At 48.0% G+C, this 27,874-nt stretch overlaps 1 protein-coding gene and 1 pseudogene across 2 annotated transcripts in view; both read right to left on the bottom strand.

Annotated features, from left to right (window-relative positions):
* Znf704 (zinc finger protein 704) overlaps positions 1–27,874 on the bottom strand; it is a 212,748-nt gene that overhangs the window by 59,974 nt on the left and 124,900 nt on the right. For both annotated transcript variants that reach the window (XR_008719666.1, XM_055603238.1), the window contains exons 3-5: positions 21,002–21,105; positions 13,507–13,733; positions 1,521–1,621 (exon numbers count right to left, since the gene is read on the bottom strand). Coding sequence is in view for 1 of the 2 variants with exons in the window: in XM_055603238.1 (XP_055459213.1) it covers positions 1,521–1,621; positions 13,507–13,733; positions 21,002–21,105 (432 nt within the window). In the remaining variant the exon portion in view is untranslated. The remainder of the gene's footprint in view (positions 1–1,520; positions 1,622–13,506; positions 13,734–21,001; positions 21,106–27,874) is intronic.
* LOC129673457 (40S ribosomal protein S17-like) lies at positions 5,759–6,134 on the bottom strand (annotated as a pseudogene).

Here is a 27,874-nt window from a genome sequence, read left to right as displayed (position 1 = left end):
GTAAGGTGAGCAAGCACAGGCCTTGGGGTCCTGTAGACTTCCAGGAGGCCCTTTACTGTGCAATGGCCAGCAGGACTATGAACCACAACTCACCAAGGTGACTACAGGAACACACTGGTTAGAAGGGGTCCTAAGGAAATGAGGGTCTGCCTTCTCACAGCTGTGAGCGCACTCCAGAGCTGAGAACATCCGGATGCTCAGTCTCTACATACACATACAAGGGGCACGTGTGCCTGAGGGGGCGTAGCAGGACTTGTGGCATGCTTTTGGGGCCTCTAAGTTACTCTGAGCTGTTTATGCCCCAGGCAGTCTTGTTAGTGAGGGCAGACGCTGTAGGACCTCTCACCCCACAGGGGGGCGTTGCACTGCCGTACTTGGCATTTCCTGAACGTGCAGGCAGGGCCGGCAGCCAGGGTGGCCCAGCCTGGCGTCACTTGGTCACCTCCCCAACGCTTGGTGACATTACGGGCACCCCAGTTTACAAGGCTTTGGTGTGTCCCAAACATGTACCTGAACAGTTAGGGGCCAGTCATATGTTCCTCTTCATGGCCGCAGGCTGCAGTACTACAGAGCCCGCACTTACTGTCTGCCTACACCCCTCTTCACAGGCACACTTTCTGGCTAAGGTGGCTTCTTTCTTGTTAAAGGGGCTCTTTTGTGTTGTGGGCGCAGCCGTGCTGATGGTTGACATTTACATTATACACACTGGTGACGCCTATGGTCACAGGCTGCGGGATGGGGGTGGGGAGCTTGGCTTTCTGACAGGCATACCACTGAGGACCCCAGAGAGCAGGACGAGGAATAAGTGCCTGTTCTATTCCTGTCCCTTCTTTCCTTCCCGTCACAGAAGCCATGCACTCTCCAAGGGACACATGAGGTCCGTCTTGTCCAGGTCACACACCTGGACAAGGTGGGCTTAGGGCTAGAGCACAGCACTGCCCCTGGCTGTAAGCCTGGCTGCATGCGCCGAATATCAACTGTGTCTGTCTGTGGGAAGGTCAAAGTTCCAGCCCATGGAGAAAACAGCTCATCTGAGCAACACGCTGGGCCAGACCGTCCCATCAGGCTCGATCCCCGAAGGTGTGAGGACTTTTTCTCCCTTGTCTTTGGGGGTGGTGGTGGTTCGTTCTGAGAACTCTCTCATGGTGAGAGTAGCTTTTGAGATTCTAAGTCATAAACATCATCTGCTGCAAGAATAAATGCCCAAGGACTCCTTGAAGCTCGGTCACAGCTCCCAGCGGAGGATGCCTGGTGGTGTGTTTTATACTTTGTGTCTCTTGCACACAGTTTATCTTTGACCCTCATAGGTGACCCTGACCATTTTAGACAGGCTCAGAGTGAGAACAATGACCGAGAAAGTAGCTTAGGGAGGCTCTACAGCCTGATGGCTGACTATCAGCAGAGGCCGCCCCTATTGTAGGAAGCAGGGAGAGCCCAAAGCACAGCGTGATGCCAAGTGTCTATGAGCTGGTGCAGCTGCGGGGCTGTGCCGAGACGGGAGGAGGGCTGTGCTGCCTTACCCGAGGTGGACGGCCCGGATGTGCTTCTGGATGCCTGCTGCCGTGTTCAGCACCTTGCCACAGTTCTTCCAGAGGCATTTGAACATCACCTTCATGGAGTTCTACAGAAAGGAGCGGAAACAACATTACGATGCAAGCAAACCTATCCAGTTGCTTTCTTGTCCCCCCCCTGCCCAACAGCTCACCATGTTCTTAACAACTGAATTCTTAATCCTTGGGCTTTCCCAACCGGTAAGGAGCTGCGTAAGCTCAGCCTCCTTCCATTTCTTCATGAGAACCAAGCTTTGCTGCTTATTTAAGTTACATTCAAAGGTGTCCCCGTGGGACTTTCCGAGCACTTATCCAGTCCTCAAGGCTGGATGCTGCTGGTAGCCTCCACGTTACAGAAAGTTTCAGCGTGTCTGCTCCGGAAGCCAGCCTTCACCAGCCAGCACACAATCACACAATGTCCTTCATGTAGCATTCCACAAGGGCCTCCTGGCACAGTGACCGAGCCCACCGTGAGCCTCACCAGGCCACCTCGTGGACTTGTCCTGTTGACCACAGCATCACAAAATAGGAATGCTAACGAAACCCCTTGTAGATGAGTATGGGTCTCAATGACATCATGGGTCGGGACCAGCAGAGCAGCACTGGGGACAATCACCCACTAGAGGAGCTGTCATGGAATTATTGTCACGTTCTGGACTGCATCTTTAAATTTTTGTAGTGCCTCGCACAGGACTCAGGTGCACGGCAAGAGCTCTACCATGGCCCTGAATTCCCCAGTCACTCACTCTGTGTGTTTGTATGCACGCATGTATACATATGAGGGTGCGGTGGTTTGAGTGAGAACGGACCCCAGGGCTGTATATCTGAATACTTGGTCTCCAGGGAGCAGCGCTATCTGAGAAGAATTACGAGGTGTGACCTTGTTGAAAGCGTGCCACAGAGTGGGAATCGAGGTTTCAGAAGCCCAGGTCATGACTCTCTCTGCCTATGGATCAAGAACTCTCAGCTACTTCTCCAACACCACATCTGCTTGTGTGCCGCCCTCTCTGCCGTGATAACAGACTAACCCCTGCCACTTTAAGCTTTTTTTTGGTCTTAGCCATGGTGTCTCTTCACAGCAATAGAACACTGACTAAGACAGAGGGTGTGGCTATGCGATGGGGTCAGGAGCTCGTTTTCTCCTTCTACCATGTGGGTCCCAGGAATCAAGCGCAGGTCCTCAGGCTCGGGTAGGCTACGTCTGCTCAGCCTGTAGCTTCAGTGCACTGAAACACTGACCAATTTGCAGCCCTTTGCTGCCGTCGTGCGACATGCAAGATAACTCAATTTGGGGTAACAGCAGTGGTAAAAGGGGTTCTCTCTTATGCATGTATGACTGTGTGTGAGGGACACTGGTATGTGCACATGGAGGCACACGTGAGGAGAAGACAACCTTGGGGCTGTTCCTCAGGCGTCACCTACCCGTCTTTTGATGGAAGGTCTCTTACTAACTTAGAACTTGGGGCTGCAAGCAAGCCCCGAGAGCTGCCCTGGGATTACAAGTGGGTGCCATGGAGTCTGGCTTTTGTGCATCTTTTATACATTTGGTTCTACCTGGGAGACGGAACTAAAGTCCTCACAGCAAACACTTCAGCAGCTAAGCTACCTTCTTAGCCCAGAAAACAGTTTCTGGACATGCAATGACCAAAACTCAGTATCAAATGCACAATAATTCTGAGATGTTTCTGGGAGCCCTTACACGTGGGGTATTGCCTAGGCTCACTGTAGGCTTTGTTCTCAAACACACACACACATGCACGCACTCACATACGCACATGCACACACATGCCATCATGCCACCTAACGGCAGCACACCCGAACACCTTAGCCCGGGCTCGACACGAGGACACGGTGTGAACTGAAGTGTTTCACTGCACATTCCAGGTTTTCTTCGACAGAAACACACGCGGCTTAATCGTGTAAAGTAAAGCTGTTTTTATTCTCATTCCGAAGAAGGTAAGCATCAAATTACTGCATCTTTCAACTCTATTAAGGCATTTGATTTCAAAAATTCATGTTTGATTGCCCTCCAAATTCCAGTCTCTACACCCACAGTCCAGCGCAATTCTTAGACCTCACCAGAGAAGTTTTTTGTGCAGTTGATGGAAGTTGATACACAAACTGATACTAGGTCAAAGTGCAGAGAGTAAGTGACTGTGGTGTGCTCAGCCAGAAGCTGGGCATCTGCCTCACACTCTTGCCCATGATGCTCAGGGACCATCTCTGACGCAGGAGGGGGAAAGACTGTAGGAGCCAGAGACTGGGGAGGGCTCCAGCAAAGCAGTGTCTTCTGGGCATGTAAAGACTGTTGCACTCATGAAGTCACAGCTGTTGAGGCTGCGGTATAAGGCTTGCTCAAGATCAAGCCCGTCAGCGTTCCATCATGAATGGGCCCTGCCTCGAGCCGAGAAGCCACTGAGAGCTGCTGGCTGCTGGAAAACCGTAGGGTCTGTTTTCCTCAAGTGCATGACTTCTGGTCAGCCTAACTAACAGATGGTCCTACACCTCTGCAAATGTGGGCAGCATTAGGCTCATTATAATTTTAAAAAAGCCTTCTGAATGGATCTACCATCTGCAGACCAAGCCTTCGAGGCGCATGCTTCTTGGAGGAGGTGTGTTCAGAGGGGTGAGGGCTTCACAGTCAGACTGTAACAGAAATGCAGAAAGAGATCCATTTCACCAATCTTTAGGCTGGTGATGGGGATTAGTTAAATTAGTCCCTGAGGTGGTGAGAAAGCAAATGCCCCCACAGGCTCAGGTGTTTGAATACTTGGTCCCCAGCTCATAGCGCTGTTAGGATAGGCTTAGGAGGCGTGGCCTTGCTGGAGGAAGTATGTTACTGGGGGAGAGTTCTGAGGCTTGAAAGCCTGGTACCATGCCAAGGGTGCTCTCTGCTTCGTGCTGTGGTTCAAAACGTGAGCTCTCAGCTTCTTGCTCCTGCCGTTGCTTCACTATCATACACCCTACCTCTCTGAAACCATGAGTCCAATAAACTCTTTCCTCACTTAAGTTGCCTTACTCTTGGTGTGTTTACACAGCAGCAGAAATACCATGGGGTTCCATCCATGCATACCAAGTATACTAAAAGGCTGTAATTTACTCGTAATTCCTTAATTTCTTTTTGAAAAGCCTGTATTCTTAGTTATGCGTGTGGGCTTGTTTGTGTGCTCTATGGCTGTGGAGGTGTCCGGTGAAGCCAGAAGAATGTGCTGTGTCTCCTTCGGCTGCAGTTAGAGCAGCCGTGAGCTGTCTGATGAGGGTGCTTGGAACAGAACCCAGATCTTCCCCGGCAGAGCCCTGAGTGTTCCGAACTGCAGAGCCGCCTCTCCAGCACTGTACTTTCTGTTTCCTCCCAGCCACCTCAGCAGCTCCCATGTCCTAAGGGAATTCTTAACCTGCCGTTTGACTCTGCAGGCTACTCTGCTCTGCTCTCTACCCTTGCTCAGTGCTCCAGGAAGTTCAAAGGCCTCCTCTCCATGGGTTTTCTGGTTGGATGTGGCCAATGGCTGGGAGGTAAGGCCGGAGAAAATCCTGATTGCCCTGGCTCCCTTTTGGTTGGCCCCAGCTGTGTGTGTGTTACATTTCTCTTCGAAAGTTGCCATTTCTTCTAGAGTTCTGGTTATTCCCAGGTTCTGGTGGTCCCCCTGGTCACGTGCTTCTTCATGCTGTGGAGGTGCAGGGGTGGGCTTGCCTATCAGACCCTGGGTTGTCCCACCAGCCCTGTTCACTCCTCCATCCCCACCATCTGAGTGTGCCACGGCCCCCTGCCAGAACTTGAACAATTAAAAGGAAATACAGGCTAAACAAGAACATTTTTTTTGTGGGAGAGAGGAAGTGGTAATGTGATGTTTTCAGTTATTTCTAAGTTTTTTACGATAGTAAAAGTTTATAAATTAAAAACAAAGACTGGGCATTTAATCCCAGCATTCAAGAGTTCAACCTGGTCTACATAGTGAGTTAGGACAGTCAAGGCTTTGAGAAACCCTGTTTCAAAACAAAACAACAACAAAAAACAACCAAAAACCTGGGGAAGATATTTTTATGTTATGCTTTTTTAGAGTTTTCCTGTTATATTTGTTGGTTTTCTGAGGATTGAACCTAGGGCTCTGAGTGTGCTTGGTAAATACTATACACTGAGATCCATAGCTACCTATTTTTAACTTTTTTTTTCTTGTTTTTCGGTTTATTGAAAATATGACAGAACATATTTAAATGGCTCCATGTGGTGTTCTGAAATTCATCCCAACTGAGTGACTTGCAGGTTAGAGAGACTGCCAGAGTCCAGAAGCTTCGGCATTTCCTTGGTGTCAGGATCTACCTCCGCAATCTCCTGATCTAGGGCTGAGAACTCTCTCTCTTCTTCCTGCAACTTGATAGAGATACCTCTCACAGGACCTCTCTGAATCCGCTTCATCAGATGCCTGACATAGCCGGCTATCTTGTTGCAGACTTTCTTGCTGAGGATAACGGTGCTCTCCTTGCACACACGCTTGTTGGTGTGGAAGTCATTACCCAGGCGTGTGTAGGACTTCTCAATGATGACTGGGCTGCCCTCTTCACAGTCTTAGGGCGAACTCAGCCCATGTTGGCAGGTCTCGGTAAAAGGGCTATTTTTAACTTTTAAAAATTATTTCTTGTCTGGACAGCTTGGTACACACCTTTAATACCAGCACTTGGAAAGCAGAAGTTATGTGAATCTCTGTGAGTTTGAAGTCAGGCTGGAACACGGAGTTCCAGGCCAGACAGTACTATATGCTGAGATCCTGCCCCAACATGAAACCAAACCAAACCAAATCTGACTTGCTTACCTAAATTTGGAGGAAAGCAAAATAACAGAAGGACTGTCTCAGCTGCAATGGGCTTGAGCAGCTTTGCTCTAGCCAAAGGTGTTCATCCCTCAAGGCCAGTGCTACTCGATTGGTAGCTTAATTCTTTTCTAGATTTCCTCCCCTCACTCTATCCATTTGAAATCAACCCTCTGCCCACAAACAGACTACTTTCTGCAATGCTGGAGCAAAGCAAGCCACGGGGGGAGGAGAACATGAGAAAAATAGCTAAATCAACAACACCCAAATTGTTGCATGGTCCAAGCTGTCTGGAGGAAGCCAACCCAAGCAGAGCTGCTGGCCAGCCATGGCTGCCAAATGTGAACGGCCCCCTGTGCTCAACCTTGGCTTCCAACAGATGTGCTGCCCACAAATGCATTTGGCAACAGCTGAAAATTTGCCCTCAGCCGAAAACACTTCTGTTGAACATCAAAGTCAATGTCAGCCAATCTGAAGTCCCACAAAGAGGTCCTCTTCACACAGAGCAGCTGAAGGACAGAGGGAGGGCAGAAGGAGGCCCCTGTTAGCTGGAACTTTCACCTCCTTGCCTCATGTAATATCACAGTGCCTCCAGAAGAACCATCACTCCAGACCATGGCAAATGTCCCATGTGAGATGTGTAGACATTTCCTGGTAAGCGCTTAAGATTACCTGCTTGGCGCCATGGTTTGTAGAGAAATTCTAGAGACTGCACCTGGATGGCCGGCTTGAAGATTAAGTGCCTGAGCAACTGGCCATACTCTGTCCTCAGCTCTCAGTATTTTTTCTATTTACTTGTTTGTTTGTTTGTTTGTTTTGTTTTGTTTTGAGTTAGGACTTTGCTGTGTAATCTAGGCTGGCCTGAAACTTGAGATCCTCCTGCCTCAGCCTCCTGAGTGCTGGGATTATAGGCCTATGCCACCACTCCTGACCCACAATCTTATCTCCCCTCACCCCACCCCCACCCCAATACAGGGTCTCACTCTGTAGCTCAGCCTGTCCTGGAAATCACTAAATGTAGACCAGGACCTCACAGGGATCTGCCTGTGATGCCCTTCTCTGCCCTGTGTTGGGATTAAAGGCTGTGCCATCACACCCACCCCAGTCCTTACTTTAAAATGGTTTCATACTTGGGATATATGGCGTGCCTTCTATTTTTCTTTTTTTCCTGATAAAACCTAGACTGATGCACAGGACTGACAAGACAGGATAGCTGCCAGTGGTAGCTTTCCATTCCAGGGGGAGGGACATGGCTTGATTTTGAAGTATGATATGACATGCTTTGAGATGCACGGAATTAAAACAACAGTGTAGAAGTTACATGGATGCGGCTGTAGCGCTGCAGCCTAGGCGACGTCATGTTGGCTTTTCTGCCGCACTGGGGACCCCCAGGGATGTATTCACTATGGTGACTTTGGGGTATATATAAGCATGTGGATATGTGTGTGCGATACTGCAGTGCAGGGAGGACACTTGATGTCACATTCTGATCAGCGCCCTGAGTGAAGGTGGGCGCACCACACGCCCTACTCAGCTTGTCTCGGTGACCTCAGTGTCAGCAGGTCCACCGAGATCCCTACAAGGGAAAAAAGCTGAAGATAGCCAGCTACCTAAAGGGTTTCCAGCTATATTCTTAAATCGAGAAAGCAGCCTTACACATGAGATCTTTTGTTTTCAGACTTCCCCCCAGCCCTTTATTTGTAAAGTGAGTAGATTAAATGAGATGGAATTAGCAGGTGTATGGCGTTAATAGAAAGTAATGAATGAATTCAAATATGCCAAGCACTGATTGGGCATCCCCACCCATGGGCATGGCTTGCTGCTGAGGCAGCAATGAGTAAATTAAAAGGATGTAGTTCAGTTGGTAATTCATGGATTCTAGAAGTAAGTTTCACCCTGTTCACTCCTAGGTGAGGCTGAGCGCTTCTGGCATGTGGAAAGGTCAGGACACAGTAGATGACATCTGAAGTCCTCGTGGACCACATGGCTGGCCAGTGCAGGATCCTGGTGGCCCAGATCTCCCATTGTGCTTGTCCTCTCCTGGGCTAATGAGCTCACTCCTCCTGATGATGTACTGCTCCAGTGAAACGTGTACAGACGGAGGATGAAGCATGTGTCTAAGTCTGGGAAGAGTGATAAACGCAGCTGCTGGTGCTCTTGCCCTTGGATGCTGAGTGGTTGAGGGGGGCTTGAGAACCCTGGGAGTGGACAGGACACTTGCCTCCGTCCTGAGGCAGTGCCAAGTGGCTCTGGTGACTGTGACCCTCACAATCACACCTTTGGGGTGGATGCCCTCGCCAGGGTGCTCACTGGGACTACTTCTGTGCAGTGCTCCTCTGGGAGACCTTCCTGCTCCTGGCGAGGACACGAGGAGTGAACTCTGCAGAGATGGGCATTACCCTCAGCATGACTGCTTTAAGGATGTTTGTTTTTGGGGGGCTGAGTATCACTCACATTAACAGGATCTGTTGTGTTCTGTGTTCTGAAAGATTAAAAAAAAAATTGCAGAGTGCAACAAGCACTTAATTCATGGCTTAAGACAACACACACAGCTGTCAAAGCTCCTGTGTTAGCTCAGAGATTCCTGCTCGGATCTGAGCTCCTCCCTCACTGTCTGCAGTCACCGCACCTACAAAGCAAATGACAGTAAGTGCCTCAGGGGCGCTGCTGACGGTTGGGAGGGAGTGAGTCCTGAGTCAGGTTTCCCCGATCTCTGCCAGTGCTGCCCTCACTCCCTGCACTGCTGGGGGTTTCTCACGTCAACCCAAAAGGTGTGCTGCAGGACTGAGTCACCCTGAGTTACAGTCACCCTGAGCCCAAGTATTGTTCTCTCAATATAGGATCAGGACGGGGGCAAGCGCTCCCCTCTCTCCACACCCGGCTTCTCCAGCCCCCACCCACTCAGCACCCAAGGGCAAAAGCACAGCTCAGCATGAGTGGCTGTGTTTATTCCTCTTCCCTTCTTTTCACATAATCCTCACAACACCCCCATCAACGTGGAACCTCCATTATCAATTTTCAGATAACACGCTGAAATGCCAGAGGTGTCACCCCAGCTTCAGGATGCACAGAATCTAGAGCTGATGGAACCGGGAACCTGGCATTTTTCTTACTCATCAGCACTTCGGCTTTTCCAGGAGGTCTTGCGGAACTGATTTAGAATTGGTTTTCTCCTGAGACTCCCCGAGGGCCCATACTTTGGGTCATTGCATCACCTTGTGGTCATGACAGGAACTGCACCTTCCCAAAGTCCCTATCACAGTCTGTGGAAGTTGGGTGTCTGTCTACCTGAAACCTGAGGGAAAAGCCTGCTAGACTCTGCCCTCATCACGCTGGCCAGCTGACTTGCAGAGTCAGGCCTGACACCTTTCTCCCATTTCCCCTGCTGTGGCTGAGGAATGGGTGCTCCACAGAGAAAAAGGGTCGAGTTCCTCTGCTCTCAGTTTCCTTCTCCCACCCGGCCATGTGATATTGATTGGTCCAGTGGTGACTATGCTGCTGCTGCCTCCTCTGTGGGCCGAGGGATCAGTGGGTTCTATAGCTCATTCAGCCTCAAGGGCACCCTCTATTATTTCTGCTGAGCTCACCGTATTTCTGCCACAACATACACAGTAACGTTGGGCAATCCACGCAAACTTAAGGAGCTGCCTCTGCAAGGTGGCAATAGGTTGTGCTGAAAATTTGGGGTATGACTAAATGCAATGCTGTGTTCAAAAGCGTCTGGCAAACTGTGACAGAACACGTAAACATGGTGATCCTCAGGAAATACTTCTCAGTAAGTGATAATCCTTGTCTGTGCAACGCAGCTCACTTTAGCCTTCTTTACACAAACAGATCCACTGGAGTTGGTAGTGAGTGTTTTCACGTCAGAAAGATCAGACGGTGCCCGCGGTCACGAGGCGAACTTATGTGCAGGGAACGCCGCTTCCTGCTGTGTTTACAGTCTGTGCAATGCCTGCTCAGACAGATGCCTGTTCCAGCACGTGGCTCACATCTAACGACGTCACAATTGTCCTTCAAAAGGCGTGAGACACACATCAGCAGGCTTGCAACTAAGTGTGTGATGGTCGGAGAGACCATATGCTTTTCTTAGGTCCTCAGAGCCACAGCACGGAGGCTGCAGTGTGGATCATGGGACTTCCTGACCACAGCGCCTGGATTTACCCTGCACCATCATCTCTATAACAGGTCAGGTGCTTCTGTGATAAACCACAGAAAGAAACGCACCCTGTACAGCACACGCTGACACGTCGGTACCCTGCTGGAACGAAAACCCCAAGAGGACGGGGCTGACCCAACACTCAGCGCATGCTCTCCTGCCTGCTGTTAGAGAGTACTGCTCATCTCTCACTAGACAGACTCACAGCCCACGAGTGAATCAAAACTCCCTTATTGGAAGAACCTGGTTTAGACAGTCTCAACCTCCACTGGGTATGTGACCACTGCAAATGACCGTGGACCCAAATGGACACTAAGGATCTAAAAGAACAGGCAGGGAAATAAGATGATCTTGGCAAGTTGTACCAACAGGAACAGACTGCTCAGGCAAACTAGTTATTTCTTCGGTTTCATAGCGCTGACACTCGGTAGTCAGTTCTCACGCCCAGTGATTACAGTGTGTATCTACACATTTGTTCCTAACAGGGACACTGGTCACTGAGAGCAGAGGACCCTGCGTCCTCACTATGTCTTCGGGCTACACAGACATGCTATGGGTCATTCCTTTGTCCTTTGCCTCAGATGGCATTGCCGGGCCTGGTTATCAATGTACACATCCTGAGTTCCCATGTCTTTTATGGCAAATTCTGAGATTTCTCTGATGCCCAAGAGGTACATTTCTTGAAGCCCACTCCTTTGGTGGAGATACAAATGCTGATGGATATTTTAAGTCATCCCTTTGTTGATGAGGGAACAGCCCTCTCTTAAGGGAGCCATTCTGTCCATTCAGTCCAGAAAGAAAGGGTATGCGAGACTGTGACGGAAAAAGTGGCATTGCAAGCACTTACATTAATTCTGTAGAGACCTTTTGAATCACTGGAGGACAGCTTCTGAAACTATCCCAGCCCCTCACACACCAACTTCTGCCCACCCTCTGAATGAAGCAGCTGCCCCTTGCTTCCAGAGCGTTCAGCATTTTGCCTGATGGTGCTCAGTAAGTATCAGCGCACTAAGTAAACAAGAAGATGAATAGTAGCCGTCCTGTTTTCATGCTATTTTTTTAGTTCTCAAAGTAATTTTAAGTACAAAAGGCCAAGGCGATAGAACATTAGTGTCCATCTTTTCACACATCACTGTGGGGAATGCTGAGTCTAGAGGAAGAAAACACCGAGGTGGAAAAACCTAGTTCTAACAGACCCGTTCATGTCTACCGCCTAGCACTTTCTGAAGGAGGCCTGTGCTCAAAGATGTGGTATTTATTTGTATGTGCACGTACATGGGTGTGTGAAGACCACAATGTTTGTCTGGAGGTCAGGGGATATCACCTCCCACTGTGCTTGAGACACCAGGGCCTCTTGTTTACTGCTGTGGCTGGCCAGAGTAGCTGGCTGCGAGGTTTTGGAGATCTGCCCATCTCCATCATAGAAGTGCTGGGATTGGAGATGTACCCCCCTGTGGCCATCTTCACGTGAGTTCTGAAGATCTGAACTCCAGTCCACATGCTTGCACAGGGAGCACCATGCCCACTTTGGGATGAAGCTCCCTGCTCTTTTCCTTTGGTGACTCAACTGTTCACTAGTTTTGCTGAAATGTGTACACTACACGCCGGAGCCAGACCAATGCAGCCTAACCATAAGGTAAGAACATGACATCACATTATAAACTTATCTGTGGCAGGTGCTCATTAATGTACTGTGGCAGCGTCGGAGGGCCTCTGTTTTGAGATCTTGCCACAATGCTGGCCCCTCTCATGAGTCAGAACTGCTTGCTCAGATACCCTGGGAATGGCAGGCTAAACAAGAGTTCAGCTCCACATCATTGACTATCCTGTCTGCAGCTAGCCACGGGTTCAATGCTAGCTCTCCTCATCATGTGAGTCCCAGCGTCTTGTGGACTGTCCTTGTGTAAAACGGACTCTTCAGGACACTGTTTCCAGGAGAGACAGGATGCTGAGCAGAGGCCCTCTTTCCTGGTACAGATGCCCTATTCCCTGGGGCATACCCAGACAGAGCTGTTGTCCTGCTTACTGCTGTGTATTCTGAATGATCTGAGGAAGCCAGGGAGGGTGCTAGACCAGGGCCACATCTTTGTTTTCCTCTTCAAACGCATCCAGGGAAGGACAAAGCTGAACTGCATCCTCAAGGCCTCGGTTTGTTTTGCTTATGTGTCATCATGAGGAATGATGACACCCATATAAAATTTAAAAACCAGCACCTAAGAGCACAGTTTCACATAATCTTCAAACAATTTCCAAATGTTCTCCAGATTTAGTAGCACTGTTGCTACAGTCTGTGAAATGCTTCTATAAAACCGAGGACAGAGGGTCATCAGAACGGCTGAGTGGGGAAAGGTGCTTGCTGCCAAACCTGAGTCCAATTCCCAGAACCCACGTGGCAGAAGGAGAGACTGAATCCAACAAGTGGTCGTCTAACTGTTACGTACACACAACATAAATAAATGTTAAAAAAAAAAAAATCAAAGCCCTGAGATGATGCTAATAAAGATTCCTGAAGAGAATGAAGAGACTTTGGATGGTGGAGTCTGGGGCCAACTAACAAGATACATCCTGGAACCTCAACCTGATCCCTTTATAGCACTGCTGTGAGGGCCAAACAGAAGTAGCCAATCTACTGAGCCCAAATATTTAGCTTTTCTTTACATTTTTGTTTAGTAAACATAATTTTTTTGGGATGGAAGTAGACACATTAACGTGTCAACTTTTATGTATACTTCTTGTCTAGCTGTGTAAAAATTAACTCTCTTGGGCTAACTGAAGCAGAAAAGAAAAAAAAAGAAATACTGGAAGCATGTAACCACAGGAAGTCCACACAAGGTGAGGCTGTTGACAGTGCATACGGGGATGGAACATGCATGGTGGATGGAGAACAGACATGGGGACTTCAGTCATTTTGTCAGAGGCCATTAAGGCACGGCGTGGGGCGCCTGCTTGTTCTCCTGAGGTCGCTGGGTGTAGGACACAGGGCACAACCCACCTTTCTCTTCCTGGGAATGGGTTCATCGAAGAGCAGGTTGCTGGCCTCCGCCTCGTCGATGCCATCATCAGGTGGAGCTGGGCTCCGGAAGGGCTTGAAGCTGTCAGCCGACAGTGGTGGGGAGGGCGTGGACGGGTTGGACTGGTCGCTGGGGGCACTCCAGCTCCAGTAGCCACTGCTGCTGCTGCTGGACGGAGCACCTTCCTTCCAGGACCCGCTGAGGCACTCTGTGAGCAGAGGGGACAGCAAGTGAGGCCATAGGGAAGAGGACCAAGTTCTGGCCTCACCCCCACATTAGGCTGTTACCCACCCAGTCACAAGGTAATTTCTAAGCAGTTGTTTTTAGCTAGGGCAGGGCTATCTGGGCTCTGATGTACAGTGCCCTTCCTTGGGATCAACGGAGTTAAACAAAAACAAGAAAATGATCATCACTTCTTGTTTGCCAACCGTGGGGCCTCTGGGTTTGTGGGCTGCAGCACTCGAGTGGGAAACTGTCTGTGTTATCCTCCAGATTGCCCCACCCAGTTCCAGTTCTACCTTTTAATAAGGCGTTACTCAATGGCTATGGCTCTTGGGATGTATGCGTAAGGAATTAGATTAAGAGTTAAGATTCTATGAGAACAGTAATTTCTAGAGAGGCATCTAAAGTGAGTTCCTACTGATGATTAAAACAAATAACAGTGACTTACACTCTGACCGCTCTTACGTCCTATTAACTTTCAAAGTTAGTGTGTAAAATAATGGGCTTTGCGATGGCATTTTTATACATCTGTGTCATTATACTTCATTCTAGTTCTTATCCTTCCCTCCGGCCTCCTCTTACTAGTCTTCTCCTTTACACGTACCATTTTCTCCACTTCTGCTTTCATGCTGTGTGCTCCAATTCACCCTACCTCTTACAGGGCTCATCTGAGTCTCAAGCACTGCCACATCTGTCACTCAGGGCAGAGTGTCCCCAGCTTGACACTGGCACAGGAACTTCACCTACCTGCTCTCTACCTAGTAAGTGACCCTGGCTGGCCAGAGCCAGGACCTGGTCCCCTAGTGGCCCTTGGTCCTCCAGAGCATGTAGGTCCTCTGCTCTGAGCATCACCTTACCTCTGTGGCCGAGATGGATTGCATCAGAATTTATTGGCAACACCTACTCACTGGACTGGTGCTCAGTTTAACAGTAAAGTCTGAGGCAGAGATTTCTCCCTGTTAATGTCAGAGGAGGGGGCTGATGGCTACTGTAGATTCACTTTTTCTTTCAAGATGCCCAAACTTAAATGGCATTTATATAAATGCCACTTTCTTTCTGGATAATTTAACTTCCATATCTATATGCACTGTAAATATATTAAAACTCTAATTATAAGGGGGGATCCCAAAATGCATCATTAAAAAATATTATTAATGTCTGTGTAATTACTAATGAAGCAAAGATGTACCATAGACTTGCATTTGTGGAGAAATCACTACCCTTACCTAATTATAGATTTCCAGCAAATTTCTCAGCTACATCAAGCAAAAAGTTGAGTCAAAGCCACTGAGTTTTAACCTGAAGTAGAAGATGCCATTTTTGGATGGTAAGCTTCTTCCTGAGTTAAAGGACCATTTATGCACGCTTGCTCCTCGCTAGCATCACAAAGCAGCTTAGCATCTCCTTCCTGCAGCCTGGTGGGGAGAGATGGATGGATGCAGACCACAGTGACCTCCTGTAACAAGCCATGTGGCGTGAAAGCCAGCGGATTCCTTGCACACCCAACGATGTGCTCACACAATAATAAAATCCAGGCCACAGGCCGGATGTGTGGCCGCAGTACGATCCAGGAACTGAGCTGCTTTGAGAACTAGCTATTCTCATAGTGTGCTCATTGCTTCATGTCACTGTGTCTGCTTACCAGTTTGAGAACTCTTCCTTCACTCTAACCGGGAAGACTACGTGATACTGAATGAATTTCGGAAGCGGCTCGATAGACTCAGGGTGTTGCTTAGGCTGCAGCATTTTCCTGTCTTAAGCATTAGGCAAAGATGCGGAGGGCCCAGCTGGACTTTCACTTCTTTGCGAAGCTGCCTCCTAACAGAACAATCCTTCTCAGGCACAGAAAAGGATCTCAACAGGCTTCCCAAACTCATGCATCATAATTCTGGAGAATGACTTTAGTCTCCAAAAAACTAGTGACTTTATCATTATAAGTTGCTTCCCCTACTTAAAAATTTGCTTCCGTTTCTAAACCAAATGGGAGACGTCTAATTCAGTAGTTAAGCAGCTATCTGAAAAAATTCTATTCATTCATTCATTTCTTTATTTAGAGGCAGGTTCTGAGCAGGCCAGATTTATTTGTTTATTTATTTTGACACTGCGTCCCTCTGAGCAGGCCAGGTTGGCCTCATTAATTCACAGAGCTCTGTCCACCTTTGCCTCTTTGGGGCTGAAGTTAAAGGCATGCCCCATCATGCACAGCTAAGTAGATATTTTTAACAACTACTTAGCTATAGTCATTTATTATATTATTATATATTATATAGCTATAGTTATTTAATTTTAAATAAGTGCATACCGACATACTCTGTTGCTATGCTAACAGAAGTTTGCATTTAAGTTTCAAAATGTTTTTTTTTTAGATGAACACTTCAATGTTTATTCACATGCTTTTTTTCTCTCAATAATCAAAATTGCCCGAATTAAATCTTTCTGCTAATATTACTACATATCCCTTAAAAAGAAAGGGGGAAGAGAGAAAGAGAGAGAGAGAGAGAGAGAGAGAGAGAGAGAGAGAGAAATAAGGGCTTCTAAAACTCAGGATGGGAACAGACTTAAAAGCAAGTTCATCCTCTTAGCTCCAAATGAAATGAAATGAAGAAAACTTGGTTCCTAATGGGGGAGGGGAGAAACACACACACACACACACACACACACACACACACACACACACAAATCCAAGCATCGCATCATTCTCCCTACTGCACCTCCACCCCACACCAACAATGAGAAACAGCAGGAGCCCAGTATGCTGTGGTCTGCTCAAAGGTGGGCCTGATCCTAGGTTCTGTGGCCAGAGTTCTCTGTCCAGTGGGACAGCACAGGGGGGCGTACACTCTGCTGCTGTAGGATTCTGTGTGGCTAATGGTTTGTGGGATCTTCTTGAGGCTCCCTGTTTAGCTCTACCAGCCTCTCCCAGCACCTTTCTCCCCTATGCAAGGGCTCCGTCAAGAATGGCCCCTTATGGGCTGTAAACTGTCCTTCTCTTCTCTGTTCTCCGTCCCACTGTCATCATTTTCAATCTCTCCTTCCACCCCACTGAACTTGTCATGGGCCCACTTGGGGCTGGTACTGGATTTTCGGAACATGAACCAGCCTCGACCCCGAGGGAAGGCTCCTCCGCCATGATTCATCCACTAGTCACTACCCTCGCCTTCCTGGTCTCCATGCAAGTAGTATTTCTTGCTTTTGGGTGTGTACTCTGGATCCCACTCCTCTTCCTGGTTTCTCTCTTGAAAACCAGTGTTCCTATTGTTATTACCAGGACAGTTTCCTCTGCCCCAACCTTTCTCTCTTGCTGGAAACTGAAAGGCTCTCTGAGCTCTGCTGCCTCTTTCTTTTGGACCCAGGAAGTCTCTGGTCCCCAGGCTGGATTTGTCAAAGCCTGTGCTGCTCCCTTCCCTTTCCTCTGCTTCCTCGGGGTACTCCTCTGCTTTGTAGGAGTGAGACAACTGGGAAGAGGAAGAGGAGGACCGAGGACTGTGACTGGTCTCTTGCTCTGCGGTGCTTCTTCTGCTTCTTTGATCCGTTGTGGGTTTTCTCTGCTTTCTCAGATGACCTGACCTTTCTCTTGAGTGGCTACAGTCTTGGGAATCCACAGACTCTCTTGATTTAGGATCTCTCTCCTTATTTTTTTATGACATTCAACAACAAGATGAAGATCAATATGATCAGCCTTGTAGCCAGCTTCCTGGGGACTTCTCAATTCCTTATGAGGGAAACCATGTTTTCTGAATGAACTGGAGGAAATGTCTATCCTCCTGTGTACCTCTGGGCCTCTCTTATTTTTAGCTGCTTCTGTTTGTGTCCTCTCTTTAGGTATTTAGCAAAGCGTTCATGCAATGTCATTCCAGAGGAGCCAAAGTGATGCTCTCTAGCATGATGAACAATCATCACTATGTGCTGGGCAGACAGTTCTGAGGGGCTGTGCTGAGGCTGAGCTGACGGTATGTGCTGGAAAATGGAACAAAAGTCCTGCTCCTTTTGGTTGCTATGGACTAGGTCCTGACAAAGGTTTCATTCCTGAGCCAATAAGCCACTGGGTCGAACAAGGTCCTCATCAAAGGAGTCCATCTGGACACTGACCTGGGCCTCCCAAGTAATGGAGAAGGAAGACTTCCCCGAGGAAAAGTCTCCATTTCCCAGCTTGTCAGGGCTCTCAGAGACTTTTCCTTGGGGGAGGTGATGAACTGTTCTCCTGGACCGCCTTGTAGGCAGTTACCCAGAAATTCTTTTCTGCACAAAGCCCTTGTGTCTGCTTTCACTCTTCTTGGCCCCTCCACGCTCCTCCTTTCTGGATCTCTCTGTGAAAGGCTCCTCCTCCAGTTCCTCTGCTTTTCCTTCCCTGTATGCACCAGGCTCTCCTACTTTCGTGAATTCGTCCTGGTTTTTGCTTGTATCCAATTTAGACATAAATTCAGGCTCATCATAAACTCAGGTTCCTTCCTTCCTTGCCGTGCCTTAGTTCTTATCCTGTTCATCCGTCTCCCCCTGGTGAAGTCAGCCATCTTTTTCTCAAAGTCATCATGGAGTTTACACCTTTTGTGGGACTGGCTGCTGGAGTCCACCTTGGAAGCAAACGGATCAGATTTCATTTTGACATCAGCATCAGAGAAGCTCCCTTCCTCTTCCAGCTTCTCTTTATTGGTATTTGTTCGTTTCTGCTCCTTACCCTTCCCGTTCTCCGTGCTCTGGTCTTCCAGATGCCTTTTTGTGTCTGCTGCTCTTCTCGAGCTGCGCTCTCCTCTTTCTGAGATGAACCATACGCAGAGCCCGCGGCTGATGGACTCTTATCCACAGGGCTCTTTTTGGATGGACTTAAAGACCCAGAGCCATGGTAGAACTGACTTTGGTGTGTTCCAGACCGATATCCAGCACCAGGTGACAAAGATGAGCCCATCTGGGATGCATTAGAAAGTGAAGAACTAGGTTTTGGCACAGGGCTAAGGTGTGGTGACCTTCGCCTAACCACCACAGACTGGAGGGCTGGGCTTCTCTCCCGGGCACTCAGATCAGAGACTGAGGCCCATGATACAGAACCAGTGGTGGTGGCATCTGGCCATGGCTTTGAGCTCTCAGACCCTTTCACATCTTGAGAGGTGCCTCCAGAGAAGGTCTGGGTCTCATCTCTAGCCTCATCTCTCTGGGTTATCACCAGCTGCCTGAGATGGTCAGTTATCCTTGGAAGAGGGTTTTTTTTTTTTTTTTCTTTTTTGTAGATCCACAAGTAGATGACTCAACTCTGCTGTGGTTGGAGGATGAATGGGAGGATAAGGAACGTCTTGATCTGTCAGAGGATGACTTACCAGAGTTCTTAGAAAGGCTCCTGGACTGTGGTGATGGGGACCTTCTCTTTGGGGACTGGGATCTAGGACGGCCCTGACAGGGCTGTATGCTTGCAGGTAGTTCTGCCAATTGGAAACAGCAGTTTCCATAGCCACCTTGGTTATACTGGCTCCACAGATAAAAGTTCCACCTTCGCCTACGGAAATAATAGGGCCTCCTGTAGCCTCTGTTGTGACCTCAGAAATCTTGACACTGATACACTCTGGGGTGATTTCTTTCTCTGTTATGAGCTGGAGAACATGATCTGGAACCTAGAATTCAGCCTGTGCTTCTGTGAACAAGAGACAGATCGGCTTTGGGACGGAGACTTTGAAAATGAATGAGAAAGACAGAGAGATCTGGATGCAGATCTTAAGCGCGAAGAGCGAGACCTAGACTTGGATTCGCTTGTTTTTGACATCTTGGAAGATATTATACCTTGGTAGGATCAATGAGTCAACTTGAACTGCCTCCAAAACACCAGAACCACTGTCTTCTCCAATTTACAGCCAGGTATAGTTCTTTGGGAGGTGAGGGAAGGCTGGGATCTTCTCTTGAGGCTCAGGCCAGCCAGAGACACATTATAAGACGCTAGACTGGCCGAAGTGACTAAGTGACTGTAGCTGTAGTCTCGAAATGGCAAAAGCAGCCTGAAACTCGCCCCCACCTGACGGCACACCCCAAACGTTATTTTAAAATTTAACCTTTACAATCAAATAAACAATAGAAATGTTCTCAATTTTAAAAAAGATGGGTATAGTTAAAAAAAAAATGATTAATTTAAAAATATCTTTTCTCCCTAGGGATTCAAATGTATTACTAGAATGTTTTGGGGCACCCCAATTTTGCCTCCAGCAATGCAGCCTAGCTGAGGATGGCAAACCTGGATATCCATTTGCTAGGAGGCTCCCGAAGGCCAGGCCACTAAGCAAGAATGGTCACTTCATGTACTTACGCAGGATCATCTATGTGTATGTCTGTATTTAAACACACACACCCACACACATACATTGTGTATGCAGCCTGCTATCCCAGTCTGTCTACTGTCTGTGTGGGTCACTTTAGAAGCTCTCTCATGGTCTCACACTTCTAGCCAGGCATACATGGGACCTGTCCCAATAAAGTGCGTAATATCATCCGTCCATCTTCATCTCCCACAGTCTGCTTTCCTGCTTTGTCGTACAGATTAAATGAAGCAACGTCACGGCACGATTAGGAGGCAGACGTGGAATCGGGAAGACAGGGACTAGACACGAACGTCTACCATTTACAAGTGTACACACGCCTTGGTTTACTTACCTGTAGTGACAAGAGCATCTCATAGGCTTGCTGGTGGAAATACGGTGAGATAAAGCAAGCAGCATACTCAGGCATAGTCAGGGCTCAGTCCACATGTAGCCAATAGGAGGCCACGACTGACGGCTTCCCAAAGAGACTATGCACGCTACAGGAGCACGGACACTATTTACAGTCACTGATGGGTTCAAATCATCGAGGTGGCATTGGATAAATATATACTGAATTTGTGAATGGACTAAAGTAATTCTCTTTGGTTATGAAGTATGGGATAATGCTTTTACAAACGACTGGATCTTCAGTGAGTTCACAGATCCAACGACCTCTTAATCAAAAAGAAATTATGCTGTGAAAACAAGTTCATTAGACCACTCTCCATTTACCCGAGGAAAAAGGAACACAGTACTGTATAGATGTGTCCTGGGAAGACAGCAAACACGCGATGGAACTCCATAAATGTGAGCTGCCTAGGTGAGTACATGAAAATGCTGGGGTTTTTCGGAGGCGGGGAGGCTGATGGCCCACATTTTCCCTGAATCAGAACCAACCGTTCATTTGGGAGGAATGAGATTCCGAGTAGAAGCCTTGTTCTTGGGTGTTAATGGGCACGTTCCCAAAGACGACACTCACCATTAGGCCGAACGGGAGGGCTGCGAACCAAAGGGCTGGTCGACAAGCTGGTGAGAACCATTGCTGCAGTCACCTTATCCATGTCCAGTTCCTCCAAAGATTTTCTGCAAAACAGGAAGTAGTGCTGTTTGTCTGAGCTCACTTTACCCATGGTGGCCAAGCATGGTATTACAGGCTGCCGCATTTACTTTCAAGGAATCCTCAGGAAAAATGCAATGTTCTGCTGGTGCATTTATAGCTAAGAGACCAACTGATCCAATCGGTGCCATATATACCAGGAAGAGGAGGGCACTTTCAGTCATTGTTCATCTAACAACTATGTATTGAGTGAACCGATGAGCCAGGCAGATGCTGCTGCAGGCACCAGTGACAAACAAACCAACAGGAATAAAAGAATTTCCGATAGTGGCAAGTGCTATGAAGGGTGTTAGTGGTGGATAGAGCAGTGCCTAAATGTCTCTGTGGTGATGGGACGGTCCGGAGAACGCAGTCCTGGGAGCAGAGAGAAGTTTATTCCCACAGCAGTGGTCACCTGAGGTACACTAGGTGAGTTTTCCAAAGAGGCGAGCTGCAGAGCTGTCTCCACTGGTCCCTGTGCCGATGGAATGTGTCACCTGTCACTGGACACTTTCAACAGGCCCACGAAAATGATACAGTTAGTGTTTACAAACAGAAGCTGAGCTGGCATCATGCTGATTGCAGTTCGGGAAAGGCTTAACAGAAAAGGAAGGTGGTAAGATAATTGACAGGATGCAGGAAAAAAATGGTGGGGGCAGCAGCTAGTGACTCTGTGCGACTGGTGGGGAGAGGGTGGCATCTAGGTGGCTCTGCTATTAGCAGGAGCACTCCCAAGAGCCTCCACTGAGATGACAGCAACTGGATGAGAAAACTGGAGAGAGGACCTTCCCTCCCCCCAGCTGCCCTTTACTCTGTGTGCTCGCACCTGAGTGTGAATGTTTACGTGGGTGGGTGTGTGGAGAGGCTGTGTGTGATGCATGCGGAGGTCCCTGGCTGGTGTTGGCAATCTTCCTGTATGGCTTTTCTGCCTTATTCACGGAGGCAGGTTGTGCCAGCCAGCATGCTCAGGGGAGCCCCTCTATACCTCCTGAGGCTGGGACCACAGGCGAGCCCCTCACAGGTAGCTGGGCTTCTAGAGCTGGTACCACCGAGCAACCCCCTCAGCTCTCAAGCTTGGCTGTCACTTTATCTTCCACACCCTGCTCAAGGAAGAACGGGGCACAGAAACAGTGAGGGCGATCACTGAGTGAGACAGAAGGGTTGCTCCCATTTAACTCTGGCGAGCTAACCATGAGTCTGTAGGACAGACAGCAGGGGGGCGAGAGTTGGCTTGTATACACTTACTTCTACAGAAGAGATAAATCTGACATAAAATGAATGACACTACCTCCCAAGAGATGAACATTTTCCAGTTAGAGAACAGTGGAAGCACAACAGAGGATTAATAAGCCACATCTTCGGATGCCTTGTCACTTTGACAAATGTGGCTTCCCTTCACAGGTGTGAAGGGACTTGTAAAAGCTGTAAACTCTAGACCCCAAAACTTCATAGCATTGCTTCACAACTGAGTGAAAACAAAAAAAAAAAAAAACAAAAACAAAATAAAAAAAACCTCTCCCCGAGCCAAAAGGCTTTCCTTGCAGGGGTCTGCCTGAAAAGTTAACTTCGTCTTTTTGATGGGATTTAGAATCACCACAGCAACAAACTTCTGAGCCTGCCTGTGAGGCATTTACTAGAGTAGGTGGACTGAGGTCGAAGGCCTGCCTTAAACGTGAGCTGAGACACTGTATGGGTTGGAGGCTGGACTTAATGAGAAGTCCATTTAGCACTCTTTGCTTCTCGACTTCACATACAACAAGACCTCAAGCTCCTGCGCCATGATTTCCCTGCAGTGATCGGCGGTACCCTGGTACCCTTGAACTGTGAGCCAAAACAAACCTCCCCTTTGATCACTTCTGTCAGGAACTTTGTCACAGCAACAAGACAAGCAACTGACACAATGCTCAATTAGCTTCATCATTAAGTTAGAGAAAACTAGTCTGACTTTCTGATCTCCATCATGATACTAAGTTATTTATTAATTTCTTTTGCCCGAGGTAACAGAACCTTTGACATTTTCCCATATAATTCTTCTCAAAGTCCCCTATGTGCTTATTTCCCAAGCTGTTCCATTTAATATGTAAATTATTCGTTTTGGTGACTGGCAAATAAAAATATTTCTTTAAGCAGCCAGGCGTGGTGGTGCACACCTTTAATCTCAGCACTCCAGAGGCAGAGGCAGGCATATCTCTGAGTTTCAGGACAGCCTGTCAGGGCTACACAGAGAAATCCTGTCCTGGAAACAAAAAACAAACAACAAACATCCTCTATCAGCAACAGAAGCAAGGACAATAAAACTGCTTCGTGGGAGCTTACAAGGAAATGGCATGCCCTCAGAAGCAGGAGACACACTCAGTTGCTGTGCAAGGTTTCTGTTCATCACAGCGTATACTGTCCCACACCCAGTGAAAGCGGATGCTGCTTTCCTACAGAAATGGAGTCTCCTGAAGCAGCACCGGGGAAGGGGGTAAGGTATCTTCATGCTCCCCTGAGTGTTGTGCTCGCTCAGTTTCCCACGAAGTCATGCTAACAGAGGGAAGGAATAAGGAGAAAGGGGCCGCCAAAGCTTTGTAACACTGGTGTGGGCAGTGACAGGCACTGGCATATTCATTCACAAGGCTGGGTTAGAGCTTCTCTTTGTGATGGTCAAGCCTTCACTGTCAATTTAACTGGATTTCAAATCGCCTATGAAACCCATCTCTGGATAGACCTGTGAGATTGTTTCCAGAAGATTAACTGAGGGCAAATGCTCCTGAGTGTGGGTAGTGCCACCCCACAGACTGAGCTCCTGGGCTGTAAGGAGGAGGAAGAGATAAGCGCCCACGTTGGCCTTGCTCTGCTTCCCAATGGTGAATACAGTCTGAGCTACACTTACACTCTCCTGCAGTGATGGGTGGGACCTGTGAAATGGTACAGTGTAGAAATGATACAGTCTAGGAATGATACACTGTAGGGGTCTTGACTGAGTTTGTTTTCTCTGCCAGTTAAAAGAATTAAAAGGCCGGAAACATCTGAAGCACAACAGTAGAGAAATCTCGGGCACCGAAGACAGAATGAGCAGTTAAGAAAGGCATTTCCATGGGTAAGAAAGCACACACATGCAGCGGACACACAGAGAAAAGCATCAGGGGACTGAGAATGTGCAAAACCCCAGGCTCTACTTGAGGCTTGGTGCTTTTCCAGCCTTTGAAGTCTTCCTCCCTACTTAGGGGTCAGTGTGCAGACGGGTAAGGTGGCTGCTTGTTCTGCAACTGTTGTGTGACCTGTCCCTGTGAGGCCTTTAACTTGTTGAGCCAGTCCATCCTCAGGGGCCTGCTGGCAGGAGACGGAAGCATAGTAGCTTTTGTCTCGGGCCACGAGAGGAGGAAGAAGCTGGCCATGTCGGAAGTGTGCCAGCTTTACACCTAGCCATGGCCGTTCTCCCTGTCTGCCTACCAGGGAGTCTAGCTCCTGGTCTCTCAAAACTGTTAAGACAAAATGAACTATTAAGTGGCTTCTAACCACAGCAATGAGAAAACACACAACTAATACGCTATTATTAACAAAAGTTCTAAAACTAGCATGAGAGGCGCAGGTAGGGACCCGGCGCGTGGAATGAGGGACTTGAGAACGAGAAGCCGCCGTGACTTCCTGGAGTAATTGTCAGACATCCTTCCACGTCCATCTGTGTTTCAAACACCCTTTCCCCCAATTCTCCTTGGATCATTTTCAAAGTCTTTTTTTACACATCAGGTAAACCTTTTGTTTTTCAGAGGCCTAGGTGATAATTCAAAAAACTGGCTCTGATGGAAGGCCATGGAGCTACCACGCTAGCTTCAGGTTGGGAGTGTCTCCCATGCTGGCCAGCCCCCAGAGTGCTGGATGATTCTGGGGAGGTTGCCAGGGAGAACTGTCAACAGTCTCACTCATTTGCTGGCTCTGCAGTCTACGCCACTACTGACCGACCAGGCAGGATGTACCTCCGAGTACAGTACTGGAAGGTCTTATGGTGGTAACCAGCCACTCTCTGTGGGAACCGGGATCCTCTCCACAGGAAGGTGCTTCACATCTGGCGAACGCCTGTGGCTGGGACGGTCAGAGGCCCTAGGCTGCTGCTTCAAAGTGCCGGTGCTGACCTCCATAGGGAGCTTCCACCAGCTTCTTCTGTGCTGGACAGCAGGGGCTGCAGAGACCTGAGTGGTGAAAGGGCTGGGAATAAGTGACTAGTGAATGCCCTTGGAAGCACTCAGGGCTCAGGGGACACTGGGAAGGGAGCACGAGAGCGGGAGGATGCGGCAAGGTGGTGTAGAATGCTGAAATCAGAAGCAGCTGTGAGCACCCGACCACCCCTCCCATAGGATCCATGGGTAGCTAATGGATGCTGGAGGCATAGACCGTTTTCTAGTGTTGGCACTGGTAAGGTACTCATCACGTTCCTGTAGATGACCTCTAACTCGTGCCCCTTAAGCATCCCCAGTGATTGGCTCACCTAAATAAATACCTAAGTAACATGTAAATTTAGGAAAGGACAGAAAAAGAAAAAAGTAATTAAAGTAGAAATGGAACTCACTGGGAAGAAAGGATCAAGGAGATGGAGGTGGAGAAGGCAATTGGTGTAAACGTGATCAAAATACACTATAGCCATGTATGAAAATGTTACAATGAAACCCATTATTCTGTATAATAAGTAATAATAAAACATTAATAAGTAAACACAAAAAGTTGGTTTACGTGATTTTTAAAATGAGAAACAACAGAGAACACATCACCATAAAGTATGCATTTATTTTATATTGCTAAAACTACTAGTACATTCAAAGTAATTACTGGCCCTCACAGAGATTTTCAACACAGAATCAAAAGAATACAAAGTAGCGTAAACAAGTATTTATTATGTTTGTTTAGCCTTTGCCGTTTTTTGGAGACAGGGTCCCACTATGTTTTCCTTGCTAGCTTGAAACTTACTGTGTAGATGGGCTGGCCTCGGACACTGCTGCAATCCTCCTGCCTCAGCCTCTAGAGTGCAGGGATCATAAGAGTATGCTACTACCCCGGCTAACCAACCAGGGTGCTCTCTGGACCACCTTTATGTTCTCCATCAGAACTGGAGGCCACCTCCAAAAAAAAAAAAAAAAAAAAAAAAAAATCAAAGGAATACACATTCACCACTTAGCCCAGACCTCTCGAGAAGAATCTGGATCAAGTTCTTAGAGGCTATAGCCTGTGCCGAGTTGTGTTTTTGTTTTTCTCTCTGTTAATTTCTTTTGGTACTGTACTATCTAATTACTGATTATTTTAATGCTGCAGATAAAATCCTTATAATTACCACTACGAGATGATACATGAAGTAGAATCCGCTACGCCTGGAGAGAATGGCTGTAAAGCCTGCTGGTACATTTAGGGTGGGTGGGAGGCAGCACTTAGGGTCGTAATGAATATCTTCTCTTACTTTGAAACTGAATTTACCCCTGCAAGCCACACCAGTCCCACACTTACTAAAGACAGACCTAACTAAAGTTAGTCTCTCGTCCACACTCAACTTGAGTTTTACGGAACTTGGTAGTACTTAGAATTATCGTTAAAAGAACAGTAATCGTCACTGCCATTTTACACACCATCCAGGTCTCATGTTGAGCCGGCTTCCACTGGTGAACAGGGCCTCACGAAGGCCAGTCACGTCTGAGAAAGGACAGCAGGAAAGTCCTGGTCTACTGAGGAGTCTCACATTAAGGAGATGTTGGGAAATGAGTGGGGCAGTACACAAGGCTGGGCATACCGACCTGTGTGTTGCTTGTGTTCTTGTAACCCATAAGAAGCCACAGTGCATACAAGAACACAGGAGAAGGAGGGCGGGGATCAATCTTTATTTTAGAAATGGGTGAAAGGAAAACACATGGGAAGGAAAGACTCTTTAGAGAGGGTGCTCAGCTGAGTGAGGTTTCCATCCAGAGGTTCTGAGGACTTTGCTGAATTCTAGTAGAGCCAGACTCTGGACCTCGAAGAAGAGGTGGCAAAAGTAAGAGCAAAGCAAAGAAGAGCAGAGAGCACAGCTCTGCAACAAGTCATCAGATGTCTCTGATTTGGTCTGTCTCACTACCTACATGATCCTGGGTAAACTTAGAGCTGAGTCACTCTAAACTGTTTCTTCATCTAGAAAAGGGGTATAAGATTGGGCTTCTGGGAGGATTAAAGTAAAAAAATATACCTGAGCACCAGCACGAGCCTCCGAGTTCCTGCCCAAGTCCAGGTTCACCAGCAGGTACTGACATTCAAATCCATGAATACACCCCTGACCCAGGAAGGGGGACAACAGCAGGCCTCTTCCTCACCCGTTACTCAAAACCAGCAGTAGCAGCTGTCTTCTCTGTCTTTCTCTTTCTCTGAAGCCCTGTCTTCGGTGTGTGTGTGAATGTGTGTGTGTGTCCATCTCCTGTGGTATTTCATGAATGACAAAACTGCTCCAAGTTCCTCCTACTATAAGAGGCCTGTATAGCTGCAGGCCCCTCATTAGGACCACAAGTTGGTGCCATGAGAAAGATACAGCTTAGCAGGGGTCTCTACAAAGAGACAACACGCAGCAAGCCTGAGCAGATTTTGTACTGAATGAGTCTCTTCTATCTGCTCTCCGGGAGTGCTGTGTGCCAGAGGCTGCCCCAGATTAGAGACTTAATGTCTCCAGATAAAGCAACAGCCCGCCTCTGAGCTCCAGGTCAGTGGAGACCTAGACGTTTCTCTCTCTCTCTCTCTCTCTCTCTCTCTCTCTCTCTCTCTCTCTCT

This window comes from Psammomys obesus, unplaced genomic scaffold, assembly GCF_907164565.1.
Source record: "Psammomys obesus unplaced genomic scaffold, mPsaObe1.curated_primary_1811, whole genome shotgun sequence".
In the NCBI taxonomy this organism is placed as follows: Eukaryota; Metazoa; Chordata; class Mammalia; order Rodentia; family Muridae; genus Psammomys; species Psammomys obesus.
Note: the sequence above shows the minus strand (reverse complement) of the source record. Positions and strands in the feature narration are given on the sequence as shown.